The 17,872-nt window shown below is 41.7% G+C and overlaps 1 protein-coding gene across 1 annotated transcript in view; it reads right to left on the reverse strand.

The window, feature by feature from the left end:
• GRIN2B (glutamate receptor, ionotropic, N-methyl D-aspartate 2B) overlaps positions 1-17,872 on the reverse strand; it is a 312,544-nt gene that overhangs the window by 201,125 nt on the left and 93,547 nt on the right. The window contains exon 2 of the mRNA XM_008575135.1: positions 1,708-2,306. Within this exon, the coding sequence (XP_008573357.1) occupies positions 1,708-2,306 (599 nt within the window). The remainder of the gene's footprint in view (positions 1-1,707; positions 2,307-17,872) is intronic.

Genomic DNA, 17,872 nt, shown 5'->3' on the forward strand with positions numbered 1-17,872 from the left:
AACCCTTGACCTTGGTGTTATAACACCGTGCTCTAACCAACTGAGCTAACCAGCCAGCCCTTAAAGGGAATCTGTGTTATCATGTGAAGAGGAACAGAACAAGAAAGCTCCTGTGAAGCAGGAGTGCACTGAGTCTGGGACGGTATCATTGATTCTCTTCCCTGTGCCACACACTGTGCTAGGAATGGGGACAGAAAGATGTGACAGATAGGAAGGTCACTGCTCTCACAGAACTCATGGGAAGAGAGATCATAAAGCATGCAATTACCATAGCTTGAAGAGTAGCTTCATTGGAAAAGTACAAGGTGCAGTGAAAGCAGATGACACGGCAATGTTAGTCCAAGGCTCACACTTGCCAGTGGAAGTGATGCTAGGACTGAAGCCCGAGGAATGCTGGAATGACGAGCACCTGCACACGTGTGTCTGGTGGGAAGGGGCACACTGGTGAGTGTGCTCAAGGCAGAGACAGGAAATGAGAGAACCTGGTACCTTCCAAGAACCAAAGCAGGTTCAGAATTGCAGGAAGGGGGGCCGGCCCGGTGGCGCACTGCTATAGTGCGCCGCTTGGGAAGCGCGGTGGCGCTCNTCTGTATGTCTGAATAATTCGAAATCAATTTAAAATGAATGTCTAAAACATATTGCTGTTTTAGAAGTCATATTGAAGTCAGGTTATCGAGCAGCAGGTGTAGTTATATTTCTATTTATGAAAAATTTTAGATTTATATCTGTATAGATATATATGCACAGAGAAATGTCTAGAAGGGTTTTCACTAATTATTTTAGCAATGATTTTCTTTCGTTAGTTGGACTTAAGGTCATTTTTATGTTCTTCTTTGTGTTCTTCTATTTTGTTTTGATTTTACAATGTGCATACACAGCAGTTTTATACAAATAATGAAATCACAAAAAATATGTAGAATTTTCTATCCCACACAATCAATACCCTTAGCATCATTCACTACAGTCATGGCTGGATCACATAAGCCAAGGTCCGAGGAGCAGAACACGACCCCTATCTTGGTCGTACTAAACAAACCAGACTAAGACCAACCCTAAAAGCTGCCTCTACAGCAATATTCTCACTCTTAAAGGCAGAGAGAGGAGAAGCAAAGGAGATAGAAACCAAGCCTGTTCCTTCAAGGGAAGACCACTCTTCATATGACTATAGATCCACGAAACCTATTCTCCATTGCCTCATGACACCACAACATCCCAAAGGTAAGTGGACTTCTCTTCCCTTATTTCTAAGTCTATTGCATCTTTCCTTGTGATCAGGTACTTAGGGTACTTAGAGGGGCCTGGGTTCAACTCCAGACTGAACCACTCACTTGCAGCATGACTCTGGGCAATTTACACCTACAAGCCTTATTCTCTTGTATTGTAAAATGGACACAATTTAAAAACCCACCTAATAGAGTTGTTTTGAGGACTAAATGAAGTTAAAATGCAAAATACTTAAAGTAACGTCTAGCACGTAGTAAGTGCTCAATAAGTGAGAGTTGTTTTGTTTTTCTTAGAATGAGAACACAGCACAGCAAGGTTTGGATCTGAAATGCTCCTGCCATCACGCCCCACTGCCACCCCAGAGGGCAGCCTTCACCCTGCTGCTGTCTTGAACTGCTCCTGCCACAGCTTCTGAGCCTCCAACCCCAGTCTCCGAAGCTCTCCTCTCGTCTCCACTGCCATGTGCCCTCCGTCCACACTCACCTATTCAGCATATTGGACTGGTAGATTCTCTTCTCATGGGTGTTGTAGCAACTGCTCTTGGGCTCGGGGATGAAGCTGTGTTCAGACAGCATGTCAGAAGCGGCGGTGGTGATTATGGCAATTCCATCTCTCACTCTGGCAGGGAGGCCATAGTCCCATTCGTCATACGATACTGAGATGAGCCCAGTGGGGAACTCCGAGGGGACTGTGTCTGTATCCCCTGCCACCAGACTGGGAACAATCCAAGTGTAGCCGTAGCCAGTCAGCCCTACTGAGTTAGCCACTTCGAAGATGTAGGTAGCTTCTTCCTTAGTGCAATAAAGGAGAATGATGGGGCTTTGAAGTTTCTTGAGCTGATTCTGGATCTTAGAATCTCCATCATCCAGGGACATGTCCAGCAGGAGGACTTCCTCTAGCTCCCAGCCCACGAAGCTATTCTCGATGGTGCTGCGGATCTTGTTTACAAAGTCCTGGTAGCCAGGGAAGTAGGTGGTGACAATAGAAAAGATGTACCAGTCATATTCTTCCATGATGTTGAGCATTACGGAAGCTTGCTGTTCAATTGATGGGCCAAACTGGAAGAACATGGAGGATTCATCCTAGAATAGTAAAAGCGTAAAAAGAAAAAGAGAGAGAGAGAAATCAAACCAAAGATGGTAATGGAGATTTTGAATCAATTGGATACAAAGATTTATGCCCATTATTTATTTTTTTATATAATACCTTTAAATTTTTTTATTTTCAACAAAATATTTCAAAAATATTTTAATTGCAAATATTTGTAATACCTTTCTTCCTAAAACTGTCTCCTAGACTTTAGAGAATATCAGCATTGGTCTACACTCCTTGTCTGAAAACCTTAGGGCCACTGCCAGAGCCTAGGGCAGCTCCCCCAAATCAAATATGTTGATATTTGTATAGCAAAACATATGAAGAGTAACTTAAAATGGATCTAAATGACCTCATGTCAGTTCAGGTCAGGTTTTACTGTCAAATGAGCTACACACACACTTACACAGAAACACACACACACTTTCCAGTTTTCAAGGTTTTTTGTTTCTCTATTGTGGATGCATTTCACTCAGTCACAGAACAAATAATCCTAAACGCCATCAAGCTACACTTAAACCTGTCTGTGGAGCTGGTATAAGCTCAGTGGCCCGGAAGGTGGATGGAACTCAGATATGGATGTCAGGGAGAAGCAGGTGTAATGCAAGATTGGATCAGTATATTTTCTGTAAACATGTAAATGTAACTGTTAAATTAATAGCACATTTAGTTCGCTCTCTAATTTCTGCTCTGATAATAAGATATGCAAGCTAGAGTAAGCCATAAACAATATGTCTAAGCTACAAGTTAAAATTACTGGTATTCAAGTTCATATGTGATTTAGCTTTATGTTAGAGCAACACATAGATTGTTCTTTCCCATACCTACATAATGCCCCAGGTCGTGGGGTGACCCGTGTGTTACACACACACCCCTCTGTCAATTCTGAGCATCTTCTGTTTGGTCCTTCCTTTACAGGAAGAAGCCATTTTAAATTTTTCCCATTTTAAGCTGCATTTCACCTGCTGTTCTGAGATGCTAGGCCCTGGAGCTTATTTCCATCTTATAGCTAGAAGAATCTGAAACCACAAAATGACAACCTTCTCAGCCACGTCCTTCTTTCTCAGTCCATTTTCCCCTGACTTCCTGCTGGGTAATGGTGTCTTTATTTTTGGTCTCTTCCCCCTATCTTCTATTTGATGGTTCATCTCCATTTTATAACAATCCAGGCTAACAAAATTATCCAAGGGGCAGTTCCCTTTTTATCCCCCAACGAGAGCTTCAAAGTACAAGAGACCAAGAAACTGGGCTTTAAACAAAATTATATAGTGATTTTTTAGTTCAGAAACATATTGTTGCACAGCTGAGACATTGCTGAATTATTTCTTGGGCATCCACTACTGAAAAAAATATAGGCTGGGAAATATCCAGCTGGTGTCCAAAGACCCTGATTCAGCCATAAAAGCTAGCATCCCCTTGGCTCTGCAGAGCTAAGTTGGCTTCTCGTGGCTTGAACTCTTCACGTTTCCCACAAGCTGTTCATATGAAACAGTAGATGCTTGCTCATTTGGGGGTGATTCTTCCCACTAGGGCAAAACAATGCTTCTCATGGCTCCTTCCTCTGGACTTTAAGATACAGTAGAATAAGAACCTCACTGGATCATGGAATTCGAAAAAGTAGGGAGAGAGGGACACCAAGGAAGGGTGGCTAGGGGAAAGGGAGTTAATTCAGAGTAGAATAATTATATCACGTGTGTCCATTCCAAACCCTGGTAAGCCCTTGTACCTGGACTTCTCCTACAATATAAGTACTGCTGGTCAAGCAACACTGGCCTTGTCCTTAGGTTATGAGATACAGTGGTGCTGTGGTCTGAATGTTTGTGTCCCCCCAAACTCATATGTTTAATTCCTACCCCCAAGGTGATGGTATTAGGAGATGGGGCCTTTGGGGAAGTGACTAGATCATGGGGGCTGAGCCCTCATGAATGGGATTAGTGCCTTTATAAAAGAGGCCCCAGAAGCTGCCTTGTACCTTCCACTTTGTGAGGGTACAGGGAGAAGGTGCCAGCTGTGAACCAGAGAACAACTCTGCTGGTGCCTTGATCTTGAATTTCCCAGCCTCCAGAACTGTGAGAAATAAATTGCTGTTGTTTATAAGCCATTTGATTTATGGTATTTCACTATAGCAGCCCAAAAGGCCTAAGACAAATGGGAATCCAGCACAACAAAGCTTAATTATTCCCTTGTCAGAGCCTGCAAAGAACTACCCCGACAGGAAAGAATGGCCAGTGACAGAACAGTCACCACCTAGAACAGTTATCACTTAGAAAAAACATCTATTTGTATTTCTTGTTATACTTCCAGCTAAAGGGAAGTTTTGGGATTCTCAAATGAGAAATATTATTAATGAAGAAGTTCCACAAACCCATTGGTTATAGCAAAGTGAATAAGCTTTTGTATATGCCTTAAGATGTAAAGGAACACCAACTGCAAACAAGGTAAGTCTACCTATTCTGTGATACATGAGCAGATCTTATCACAAGGAGGTTCTTGAATACATACAAAGTTCCATGTGCAGTGAAACCACAGCTGCTTCAAATACATAGCAAGAGACAGCCTTGAGAGAAAACGCATGGGGCCCATAGTAAATGAGCTCATGCTAATGAGATTGAATTTAAAAGCCAACCAATCTATTAAATATCTACCTGACCCTTCCCTCTCTTACTCTTCTCTTAAAACTCTCCCACAATTATAAATGAGCTTGTAAAGACACTGCCAGCAACTATGTGAAGAAAGCCAATGTACGGTGAGAGCAAGAAAGGAGAAAAATTAATATGGCTCCATCATACCCCCACCACGTCCTTATCTTACCTTCTGATTCTGTTGCCTTCCACAACCTCATCCTTCTTCTGACTCCTCTGCCCCCATCCATGCCCAGCTCAACCATTTTATCTCGCCAATCCCTCATTGAATAAGGATGCCTTATATGATCATTTTATCTGGCACCAAAAGAAGATTAATGAAGCCAAACGGAAATCAAGAGACAGTTATATCTTGGGCAAATGTTTCCCGCTATAATGAGTAGTCCAATGTTATTCATTTAGTTGACATATCAATCTGGTATACAGTGATCAGGAATGAAACAGCTCTTTTTCAACAAAGCTTTGGGCTAACTATAAGTTGCAAACAGTGACAGACTCTGCAAATTATGGCTGCAGCCACAAATCAAAGAGCAATCTTCCAGTGTGCATGGAGTGGAAAGGACCAGTGGCCACGCATCCATCTTTGCAGGCACCCAGCATGCAGCATGTTCACCACGAGTGATCGAGGATGAAGGACAGAGATATAATTCTGTTTGCAGCTCACTATGCTTCCCCACTTACATTTTTATTGCTTGTTGTCATTACAAAATGTTGACATGCACGGGTCCTTGGAGCAGTCTCCTCCTCCTAGTAAAGATTCCCAGTCAAATTTATTGCATGAATGTACTGCAACTTGCCTTGAGAGCAAAAGCATTCCTGGATAAAGGGCCACCTTAACTGATTAGCACAGGGAAGGTAGAATTGTACATTAGACCTCACACAAGTCTAGAACCTTTATGTTGGATCCCCATCACTTTGATGTTCCTGGTGTTTGTTTGTTAAGAAGAAACAAAAAGAAGTACTTTTTCATCCTATTATCTGCCTCAAAAAATAATTGCTTAAAGAATGAACAGTACATGAGATTCTCCTGCATCATCCCCTACAAATCCACTTCAGAAAGAAAGAATTAAGTGCCCCAGTTGCTGATAGTGCCCCTGGCAATAGGCTTCAGCTTGGTGTCCCTTTGGGGATTGCCTCAGCTGAAGAGCCACTCACCCAAAGTCTTCCCCTCTTCCTGAGGTAAATGGCACTGAATGACTGGCTGTGAAGAGTGTTCTCACTGGTCTTCTGTCCTAACTCTGGACAACTCTGAAAGGTCAGTCTATGCTATGGTTTGAATGTGTCCCCCCAAAATTCATGTGTTAGAAACTTAATTGCCAATGTAACAGTATTAAGAGGTAGGGCCTTTCAGCAATGGTTGGATCATGAGGATGGAGCCTTCATGAATGGATTCATGCCTTTATCTTGGGAGTGAGTGGGTTCTCATAGGAGTGAATTAGTTCTTGAGGGAGTGAGTGAGTTCAAGAGAGAGTGGTTTGTTATAAAAGCGAGCTCAGCTCTCTTTTGCACTGCTCGTGTGCCCTTCTGTTTTACTGCCATGTTATGATGCAGCACAAATGCTTTTGCCAGAAGCTGCTGCCATGCCCTTGCAATTCCCAGCCTCCAGAACCATGAACCAAATAGACGTCTTAGCTTTATAAATTACCCAGTCTCAAGTATTCTGTAACAGCAACTTTTAGAAAACAGACTATCTTCAGAACTTCCCACAGGGTTGACTGGAGCTCCCGTTAAAACCGCATCACCCTAGTACTTCCCCTCTCTCTGTCCAGTGCTGCCCAATCTTCCGTTCCCTTCCACAGTGTGAATCTCAAGAACACTCCCTAATAAACCTCCTGAATACTAACCTTGGTCTTAGAGTCCGAGTTTCCTAGTTTCGGTCCTGGTTTCTCACGGAACCTATCCATTTCCCTTTACTCAACATGAAAAGGAGATAATTCCCTTCCACAGTGTGAATCTCAAGAACACTCCCTAATAAACCTCCTGAATACTAACCTTGGTCTTAGAGTCCGAGTTTCCTAATTTCGGTCCTGGTTTCTCACGGAACCTATCCATTTCCCTTTACTCAACATGAAAAGGAGATAGCTTAAAACATAACATAATATCTATTTTCAAATACCAAAGTGATTTATACGGTAGATAAGTCTTTGCTCATTAGCTCCAGAGGAGAGAACTGGGACCGATGAGCAGAAATATTAAAAAGCGTTACTTAGCTCAATATAAGAAATGTATTTGCAACAAATATAGCTTTTAAAAGTGAAATGGGCTTCTGTAGCTAGAAGCATTCAAACAGGAGAAGCATTATTATCTGACAAAGGGTTTCTCCCCAGTACTCTATCTGGAAAACTTTATGTTCACTTTTAAGGCTTAGTTAAAATGTCAGCTCTTTTTCTAACTTCTGGTCAAGTTAGTTCTATCTCCCCTGCGCTTTTACGCCTCTATCATGATACTTATCAAACAGCAAACATAATGCTCGCCTCCTCCCACTGAACATGTGTGTTTCTCAAGAGCAGGAACTGTGCCTTATTCATCTCTGGATCCCTAGGTGGCACATGAAAAAAAAATTTTTTAATGTTTGTTGTATTCATATTTTAAAGAAGTTTTCTTTATTGGGTGACAAATTGATTGAAATGAACTTGATGTTCTCATCTACTTCCAAATTTCTATGCTGATGTTACATATCTACCTCATGGAAATAAGGTATGCCTGAAAAGTTGTGCATCAATTGCACTTTTATAAAATGTGAGGAATCCCTGTTGCAGCCAGCCAGAGTGGCAGAAATGCCACTGGCCACTTACCTACTCCCCTTTGCAACAAACTTCCTGAAAGCATCATCTATACTCACCTCCTCCAATTCCTCTTCAACCATTTTCTCTTAAACTGACTCCAAGCAGATTCCAACCGAACCATTCCAGTGACACTCCTCTTGTGAAAGGCTGTGGTGACCTTGTCGTCTCCAACTCCAACGTCAATTTGCCTACCTGCCTAGTTATCCTTACCCACGAGTGGCAACAGCCTGATGATGGTCTCCCTGCCTCTGCCCCAGTGCCCTGCAGTCTATGCTCAACAAAGAAGCAGGACGATCCTTTTAAAACTTAAATCTTAAGATGCTACTCTCTGCCCCAAACTCTGATGGGTTCCTAATTCACTAAAAAGAAACAGCCAATGCCCTTGATCTGGACCCCAGCATCGCCCCTCAGACACCATGTACCCACACTCTCCCTCTTTCTCACTCTATTGCATGAAGTCTGACCTCTCCTGCACATGCTTGCACATGTCTGCTCCAAACCTCTGCTCTAGCTACTTCCTCTGCCCAGAACACTATTCCTCCAGCTATCCAGGTATCTACAGGGTTAACACAGGCACCTCGGTCAAGTTGTCGCTAAAATCTCACCTTCTCAGCAAAGCCCTCTCCATCCTGATCATCCAGTGGGATACTGAAGCTTGTCTTCCTTGTCATGGGCACGCCTGATCCCCTCATCCTGCTCCCTTTTTTCCTTTTGCATTTTATCACCATATAACAGACTACATGAGTACTTATTTGATGCATTTGTTAAGAACCTAGTAAACACCATCAGGACAGGGGTCATTATTTGTTTGCTCACCTAGAAGGGGGGCTGGCCCACAGTGGGCTCTCAGTGAATATCTGTTGAATTTTAAAAATGGGGTAATTGATGCTGGAACCAGATAATTCTCAAATCTAGCTCATCTTTGTTGGCTATCCAATGGAGATAATATTTTTCTAGTATCTTAAAGTCTTTCATGTTATTCAAATCTTAGTACTTTATAACATCATAGGGATTATGATCCTGCTAGGACATTAGGCAGTTTCAGATTAAATAAATCTGATTTTCCTCCTAGTCCTTTTCCTGTTATATGAATAAAGAAAATCCTCCTTCTGTTCTTCTAAATTCAGCTCCTGAGGAGGATCTGTATCTGATAAAAGGCTAGAATTGCTAGGCTTTCACTGAAAACTTTCTCCACCACCGCGAGATTTAGAAGGCAAGTGTAGAAATAAGAGGGTGGGAGGCCAGCGTTACCTCGGCTGCCCTGAGAGAAGTCCTGGGGATCCTTCTTTACTCCTCCCACACTTAGCACAGAGTAAAAGCAGGATATGGGGGAACAAAATCTCATTTCTCTCCCAAAATAAGGAGAAAAATGTTTCTGTACCCATCCAATCCCAAGAGATCACCTCCTTAGATGATTAGGAATTCTGACATCACACCATCATTTTTTCAGGTGACTAAGGCCAGAGTTAGCTACTTAGGATACATTAGAATAGTGTCAGAGTTTTGTGAGCAATGCCTTGCAAGAAAGGAAAAAAAAATCTGACATTCTCCAGCCTCACCATTAATCAGAAATATTATGACTGAAACACACCGTGGAAGCTTACTGATAGAGAACCATGATCTTTCCTGCCTGTTAAATGCTAGACCCATTCTTTTCTTTAAACCTTTGTACATAAAGGAGAACACTCTGGGTTTTCAAAAGCCCGTGAACAGAAATTCAAGCAGATTGGGCTAGTTTAACAGCCCCTCTAGATAACTAAATAACTTCTGCAAAAGCCAGCATTCTTTTTCTTATTCGTTTTTTCAGAAGATAATTTTGCTTTCTCCTTGAATTTTGTTTCATTTTCCTCCCTGACTGCATCTCTCTTTTGGATATGCTTCAGTCATCAGATTTAAGCCACAGCTGAGAAACGAGCTGAAGGTATTCACTTTGAGAATGTCTACAAGGTTCTTCACATTCTAGGTCTCAGCGACAATGTCCTAGCAAGACAAAGCTTATGAGCAACAGGAAGGACAAGAAGAGGAGAAAAATGAAAAGGCAGATTCCTTTTCAACAGGACCCCCAAATGAATTATAGAATTAAAGTAAGGGGGGCAAAGGGCCTGAAGAATACTGAGAGCACTTCTAGAACGTGTTTGTGCTTCCATGTAAGATATCAGGACTGCCAAAATCTTAACAAGCCTATTTCAATTCATCTTAAATTAAAATTCCTGTCTATGGTCTGCTTCATTATGCAAATCAAAACAACTCTCAGATGGTTTGACTTGTATTTTTATTAAGAGGTTCTTTTCTATAAAAGAGATTCATCTTAAATTAAAATTCCTGTCTATGGTCTGCTTCATTATGCAAACCAAAACAACTCTCAGATGGTTTGACTTGTATTTTTATTAAGAGGTTCTTTTCTATAAAAGAGCAAGCTGACAAGTTCAGCAACAATGAAATTCTGTGACTGAATAAATGTGCTTTTAAATAAATGCCAGGGAAGAAGGTAGGGGAAGAGGAAAGGTTGGAAAAACTGAAATGGATGGAAGAAATGATGGTTTAAATATTAAACTAACAGTATCAATTAGATAGTAGGGTTATCAATATCAGACAAAATTTATTTAGGACAATTTATAAAATCAAATGTGATTAACACCAACATAGATCTGACATTCATAGAATAAAAAGAAAGTCATCATAAAACTAAACCTAATAAACAAGGGAAAACAGATCACTTCTTATTAGGTATGAAATACTAAATCCAAAATTGCCTTATGCTGTCAAAATTTTTCCACTGAATGTAAGGCAAAAGGGTAGAGTCTACAAAAGAATTCTGATTATTATTAAAGAGCAGGTTAAGAACAAGCCAGTGATGGTACTTGACGTACTAGCAGCATTTTTCAGAGTAAAGATGTTGACATTTGCCTCAAATAAATTAACATTCCCATCTCTTCATACGCATCTGATCAGAACATCACGTTCATATACCAGAGGGAGCAGAGAAGTGGGGAGATGCCCTCCAGAGCAGAAAGGTAGTAAAGGCATTTTATATTTGATACATAAGCACTGGTTCCAGATACAGTGATTATATTTATACATATGGGTCTCTTAAAGGGACCCCTGGAAAACAAAGAGCTCTCTGTCCTTCTGTCCTAGCTTGATATGGAGAGAAAGACTAAGCATGGCTGAATTTAGAATTTGGATCAGTCATGCTTGTTTGGCACAGATTAACAAGCCATTGTTTCCAGTGGCTAAATCCAGAAGAAAGTTTTCTGAAAAATTTTTTCACCAAATATCCAGAGATCTGCTTTCCTAGGTCTCTATGTTGGAAAACTGATCACTCCTTCCTCACATAACAGCAAAGTACGGCTGTTCACAATCAAAGCGGCTTTGAATTTATTCACATCTCTCAAACCAATTTGGTCGTTCATCTAAAAGAGGCAACATATTTCTAAGGGCCCAAGAAATGAAAATAAAATTGTATGCAGGCAGATTAAAAAATTTATCTTCGACAATTGTCAGCACCTGCCTGTCTCAGCCTCACTCAATTGTAGGATTTTGAACTTTAGCCAGTAGGCACTGCCTTCTAATCTTTAAACTAGGACTGGCCAAGAGCCATCCTCACCAACACCATCTTCTAAATCTGGCTGGGCTGCTCTAAGCCCAGAATCTGGTACAGTGGATGTCAGCCTGGCTGGGTACAGATATGGCCACCCAGATGAAGCCTTCCTTCACACGCGTCTCCCATGCCTCCCAAGTTAAAGGACTAAGTTGTTTCCTTATGTCCTGTGGTTTATTCCAGTCTCTCTTGGATGAGGAGCCCTAACCGGAACCTCCAGCTGCTTTGTACAGTCCCTGACAAACTGCCTAAACTCTTGATGCTGGGCCCGGCTCCCCGTATCTGCAGATGCCAGCTGAGGTCTGACACCATCTCCCCTTTCCTGTCCCATACAGCGAGACGAGTAGTGCACTATTAGTGCCAACATGTTCGCGTTGCTTTGTCCACTATGATATAAAACCCCGCATACTCACACCAGTCTGAACCATACCAAAAGGGTTCTTTGGTTTTAAATAGGGTACTCAGAGCTCGCTGGCCTCCACCCTGGGGCAGGCAACCCCCTCGGCAGGGTTAAGCCAGTCTTTCTCAGCTCTCTGACCCTCCCTTGACTCATTGTTCAGGTCTAGTTTGCCTGGCCTGAAATGGAGGGAGAATGCTGTCCAGTATTTCATTGGTTGTGTTCAAGTTTATTTGAGATTTCCCTTGTTTGCTTTATACCAAAAATCACTCTCCTTTTCCAGAATTCCTCAACTCTTACATTACCGCTCATTTATGGCTGCTGGTTATTAGCACTAAACATGGATCTTTAAGAGTTCAGAGTTCCTCATTGCTTACCCTTCATTTTCTTTCCCTCTAGCTCTGGTCGGAATGGGCCTATGAAGTATCATTGAGAGTACAACACAATCTATCAGAACAAGTGCCAAGCTCCTAACCTGACACAGGGCGATCCACACTGAAGCTGTCTTCCTAACCACAAAGTCTTGTCCATAGTCCTAGAAAACAGCCTTCCACTTCGCTATCCATACAAAGAAGGAAAACTTAGTTTAGAAGGTACAGGGGGCTGTGGATTCAGCTCCTAACACAGTTAAAGGTCACTCTCTCTGGCCCAGCATTTCCACCTCTGGTTGATCAGTATTAACCTTGTCACCATCCCTGGAACCTGTCTTGTCACTGCTATGATCAGCACTGCAGCCCAGGCTAACCCTTCTTTCTACTTTGTCTCCCTTTCCCACAGTCCTAATTCTGCAGATCAAGACCCCATCAGAATGTCTTAACTGGCCCACACCACCCTCAGCCCAACCAGTTTCCATTCTCCCCTTTGGGACCTTGGGTAGCTGAAATGCTGTCAATATCTAAACTAGACTCTGGGAGACTGGCCAAGCAAGGACAAGCAGCAGCAATCACTCAAGGTAGGTACCAAAGCCGGCAAGATGTTCCCCAGAAATAAGAACTTGACAAGTAAAATAATGGCGCATTTACTCGTTCTTATTTTGAAATTTGTTCATTTGTTTTTAAACCACGTTCAGCGGCCTGCGACATTTCTACAGTTCAGAGTATTTCACCTGAATACTCTTCCTCTGATGGAAGTATGCAAGCAGACAAAGGGGTCTTCAAAAGAAAATGACAATTGTTATTTCAAACAGCAAGAAAACCCAGGGTTTATTCTTTCACCCATCCTCGTCAGACTCTCTGGAGTACACAGCCGTAGTTATAATCAGATAGCAGCATTTATTAATTTCTAATCTGGGCCCTTCACAAAATGACAATTGTTATTTCAAACAGCAAGAAAACCCAGGGTTTATTCTTTCACCCATCCTCGTCAGACTCTCTGGAATACACAGCCGTAGTTATAATCAGATAGCAGCATTTATTAATTTCTAATCTGGGCCCTTCACAGTGGGCCCTCTGCCTGTGGATGAATCATCCCAGACAAGTAGGAGTCTTACATGCAGTCTCATTATCTTTAGAACTGGCAGTAAAGCAACTTACCTGAAGTGATCAGGCTCACGGTGACTGACTGTGAATTCTGATGCACGCTAACAGAACAAAATAGGGGCATCCTTATGGCTCAGCAATGACATTTTGATGTTAATTTGGTACTGCTGAAAGGTGCCGATATGTTCATCTTTTTATAAGCACAGCTGAAACTCTGTTAAGTAATACCAGCCTAAGATCTCAAAGAGCAGGCATTAACCAGAGTGGCTTGAGAAGACACTCATGTGGCTTGGCACAGAACCACAATTAAAACAGTTTAGAAGAATGTGAGGTAGAACCGGGTTATTTTCCAAGTTTTCAAACAAAACTCCACAATTTTTGTCAGTTCCCTAGGCCAGTGAGTCTGGCAGTCCTGGCTTTCAGAAATTCATCCCTGTGTCTATCCTGCTTCCGTCATGCTGCCAATCAAGCCCTTTGGCTCTCATACGTTCCTTGGTGAAAGGCACATAACAGGCTTGCAAACTGAATCAACCTGTCAAGATGAACGATGATTTGTCATTATCTTGCGTGTAGAGACCATTACTAAACCCACTCTCAGCCTTTTCTTCCTGAGCCTAAATAACATCCCTTTTTTTTTTCATTTCTTATGGTTCTTACAACAGTATTTATTGAGTTGCTTTTAGGCTGTTGGGTCCTGTACATGCATTTTGTAAATTAATTTTTGTATCCCCATGAAGTAAGCCCCATTACTCTCTCCATTCTACCAGTAGAGAAGTGAGTGACAGAGAAGTGAAGCCACTTGCCCTGGTCACCGCTGGCGAGACAACCTAGACTGGACAGACTCAGAGTGAGCACACTCAGCCACCGTGACACACACGTCACCCTCCTCTACTCATCTTTGTAGCCCCTGTCTACACCATCCACAAATCCTCACTTAGCCCTGAAGCACAGAATGATCACAGCCAACTAGTAAATGTCTAGCCCCTCCCTGGTACAGTACAGAGATTATTTTCAGGAGTTCCTTAAGCTTCACTCCCTTGCATCCATCCACACTGGCACTGTTAACCAGAGATGGGCACTAACTACTCCTTGTTACTACATGATATTACCCAGCAGCATTCTTCTATTGGACGTGCATGCCACTGGTTCTTTATAATTTTACTTTTTGCTAACCAATCACATATTTATTAAATGCCAACCAGGTGCTGTGGGAGGTAGAAATGAAGCATAAGTCATCATTCTCATCCTCAGGTGAGCTAATTGCAAAATATGCAAAATAATCGATGGTGTTCCTGATTTAAATAACACGAAGTTTAGAAGACAAATGTCATAGGATCGGTGAGGAGAAAGAGCAGTATGTCTGGACATCTATTTTTTAAGCTTCTTTCTACTCATCGCTGTCTTTGCCGTTCTCCCACCAGTTCTGTGCAGTGAGCAAACTAAACACCCGTGTGCATTTCAATCCAAATGCCTGACTGTGGATAAAAACATAAATAACACTGGGCCTTGAACTTGACCTTAGATTTGTCCTCTGGTAGACAATGAGCCTCCGATATCTACTATCTCCAGCAGTGAGGTAAGTGCTGATGGACATACCTTGTGGTGTCACACCCAGTGATACCTACACTCTAAATTAACTATACATAAATCTTTTTCCTTGATCTACCCGGGCTTTCATTTTCAGGTCAGAAGATTAGATTGGTACGACAGGACTTGTCCTTTATAAAGTCAGGCCACCCAGTTAAAAAACCTTCTTCTCTTCAAACAATTGCAAATTGATTTTGGTAAGATTTCTTTTTGGTATTCCTTCAGAAAATCTAGGGAAATGATGATTCCTAGTCTTTTACCCTCCTTCAATATATATGATTTCTTTATACCGGCCCTTTTCCTCTGACCCTCCAACAGTTCTCAATAAGTACACATACTGGTCAGGAGATCAATCATTTAGTGCTTCTTGCATAGAGATGACCTGGGCTTGCGAACCTGAACCCAAGCAAGTAACAAATGATGCCAAATTTTCCTTCAGTTTATTAGTTCCTGCGCTCATTCATTAAAAGATACATAGCTGACTACTAAATGTTATCAGTTCTCAAAACTATCTCCATGTCTGTTAAAGAAACTTAAATTTTTAAAATTTGGGCTTGCAAACCTGAACCCAAGCAAGTAACAAATGATGCCAAATTTTCCTTCAGTTTATTAGTTCCTGCGCTCATTCATTAAAAGATCCATAGCTGACTATTAAATGTTATCAGTTCTCAAAACTATCTCCATGTCTGTTAAAGAAACTTAAATTTTTAAAATCCTATTTGCTTACTGATGAATCCAGGACATTTTTAAGAGCTGCTTTTACTCTTGGCCCCATAAAATTATATGAATATACAGTAACAATGGTATTAATTCCTATTTACTAATATGGTAACACAGTTTCTCAACTTTTGCCAAAAACTAAAACAAATCCTGGACACAGTCTGAGGTAGGGGTGCTTGCAGGGGCAAATGGGGTGAGGTACAATATCCTTGTCTGTACTTGATGCTTACATTGGTTCCATATGTAACAATTTATAAACAGAGTTACCAGAAGTCATGGGTTCAGTTTGCAAGTTATGCTTCACACAGAAAGGAAGGATATCTTGGCTCATAAGGAAATGTTTCCTTTTGTTCATATTTCTGAGTTCTACAATGCTGCAAAGATGATCAAAAGTGTCTAAACAAGAGTCTCCAAAAGACCTGCCACCAAGGAACTCCAACTCCATTGCTCCATTGTGTCAGTAACCTAGGCACAGTAAGTTCTCAATATTAAAATCTTTGTGACAAAGGGTAAATTCATCTCTCCTTAATTCTCTCAACTTCTTAATCCTTTCATACTGTAAAGCAGAATAATTTCCAGATTCCTCTCTGTTCCTTCACATAAAGGCAAAGATTCTCCTGTTTTGGCCATAATAAAACCCTTCAGATACCTAATTGGGCTTATTTACCAAATATGTACTAGGAAAGGATTTTCACTTTGCTCAGTGAATGACTTCCAGAGTCAGAATTAGCTAGGCCTCCTTCCTTGATATGTCAAGCGATCATATTCATCATGCCCGATTTTCCTTTTAGATGAACTTGCTATGCTCACAGCCATCGCTAGCCTTCCCACGGCCTCAGCACTGTCAGTCTGAGGTCAGCGCCCGGCTGAAGCAGTCCGTCTTTAAGCTGCCCCGTGCCTGCAGTCTGGGCCTGACTAGAAAAATGAGCCCAGACCGTCAGACCCTCTATTTCTCTCAGGAATCTGAACCAAAAACAAGCAAACAAACAACAACAGAAAACCATGAAAGAATGACAGGTTTGTCACCTGTAACATGAACTAGAGCAGGGGCCCGTGATAAACCAAGGTCATGAGCAATGTGAAAAAATGAGGAAGCCACGGGATGGCAGAGGAAGCCTGGAGTGGAAAGGGAAGTGGCTCAGACACATGTGAGAAGCAGATACTTCACAATACAGACCATATGTGCTTGAGAGAGACCCAGGAGGGAGCTGGCCCTGGAGTGGTCTTAATTCCTCCCAGCTCTCCATATGTATCCTTGTAATAAACTGCCTAGTATTTTGTTTTTGTTTTATTTGTTGTGGTGGTTTTACAGTAACTTCCTTGGCTTTTGCTCTTTCTAATTAAAAGAGACTAACTAAAAATAAAAAGGCTATTACTAGTTACCACAGGTTGAGCATCCCTAATCTGAAAATTTGAAATCTGAAATGCTCCAAAATCTGAAACTATTTGAGAGCCGACATTAGCTCAAAGGAAACACTCACTGGAACATTTTGGATTTTGGATTTTCGGATTAGGGATGCTCAACTGGGTATGTATCTGCAAACATTCAAAACCCAAAAAACCTCAAAATTCAAAACACTCCTGGTCCCAAGCATCTTGGATAAGGGATACTCAATCCACATTTTCCTGTTTCATAGTATCACCCTTGGAATTTATTCTACAGCATCTCATTTTTATGGGGTAAACATCTGCCCAGATGACTTTCATCTTGTTCAGAATTCAACAAAGCAGAGCTCTGATGAGAGTCAGGATCAGTCCCCCGCCTGAGACAGCTGAGTAGAGAGGGTAGCTGGACAGAACCTCCCCCAGAAACACAAGGTCATTCTCACAAGAACCTTCCCACCCCACTTAAGGCCCTTTTCTTATGCCGCCTTCTGTTTTCAGGCAATAACATTCATTCGAGTGTGGCTTCTTTGTCATAGTGCGCTAACAATAGAAGGCTAGCTCACTGCGTTCATATCCAGAGCCTTGTGCACATGCTCCTGGGTTCTCAGGCACATCCCTGGAGGTACAAGGGCACATTGGCAGCATTCCTCCATCTGTTCCTTTAATACAGTGGTGTTTATTCAGTATTAACACATGGCTGACATAGAACAGGGAACAGCAAGTTAGAACAATTTACTTGGAGATAAAGACAAATCATATACTTGAAGATTTACAGTTTACTTGGAGATAAATGCAGCTTCAGCAAGCTACGTGCAGATATTAACAAAACCACATCCCTCTCCCAGGCATTGCAAGGGTTAATCAGAAGTTCCTTGCAAAAGCACCCCCAAAATAAGTAGACAAAGCAGGTGGATGGTGTGGGGTGCCTCTGACTGTACAAGTATAATGAAAGATGAGGA

Source organism: Galeopterus variegatus, unplaced genomic scaffold, assembly GCF_000696425.1.
Source record: "Galeopterus variegatus unplaced genomic scaffold, G_variegatus-3.0.2 Scaffold1146, whole genome shotgun sequence".
NCBI classification, from domain to species: Eukaryota; Metazoa; Chordata; class Mammalia; order Dermoptera; family Cynocephalidae; genus Galeopterus; species Galeopterus variegatus.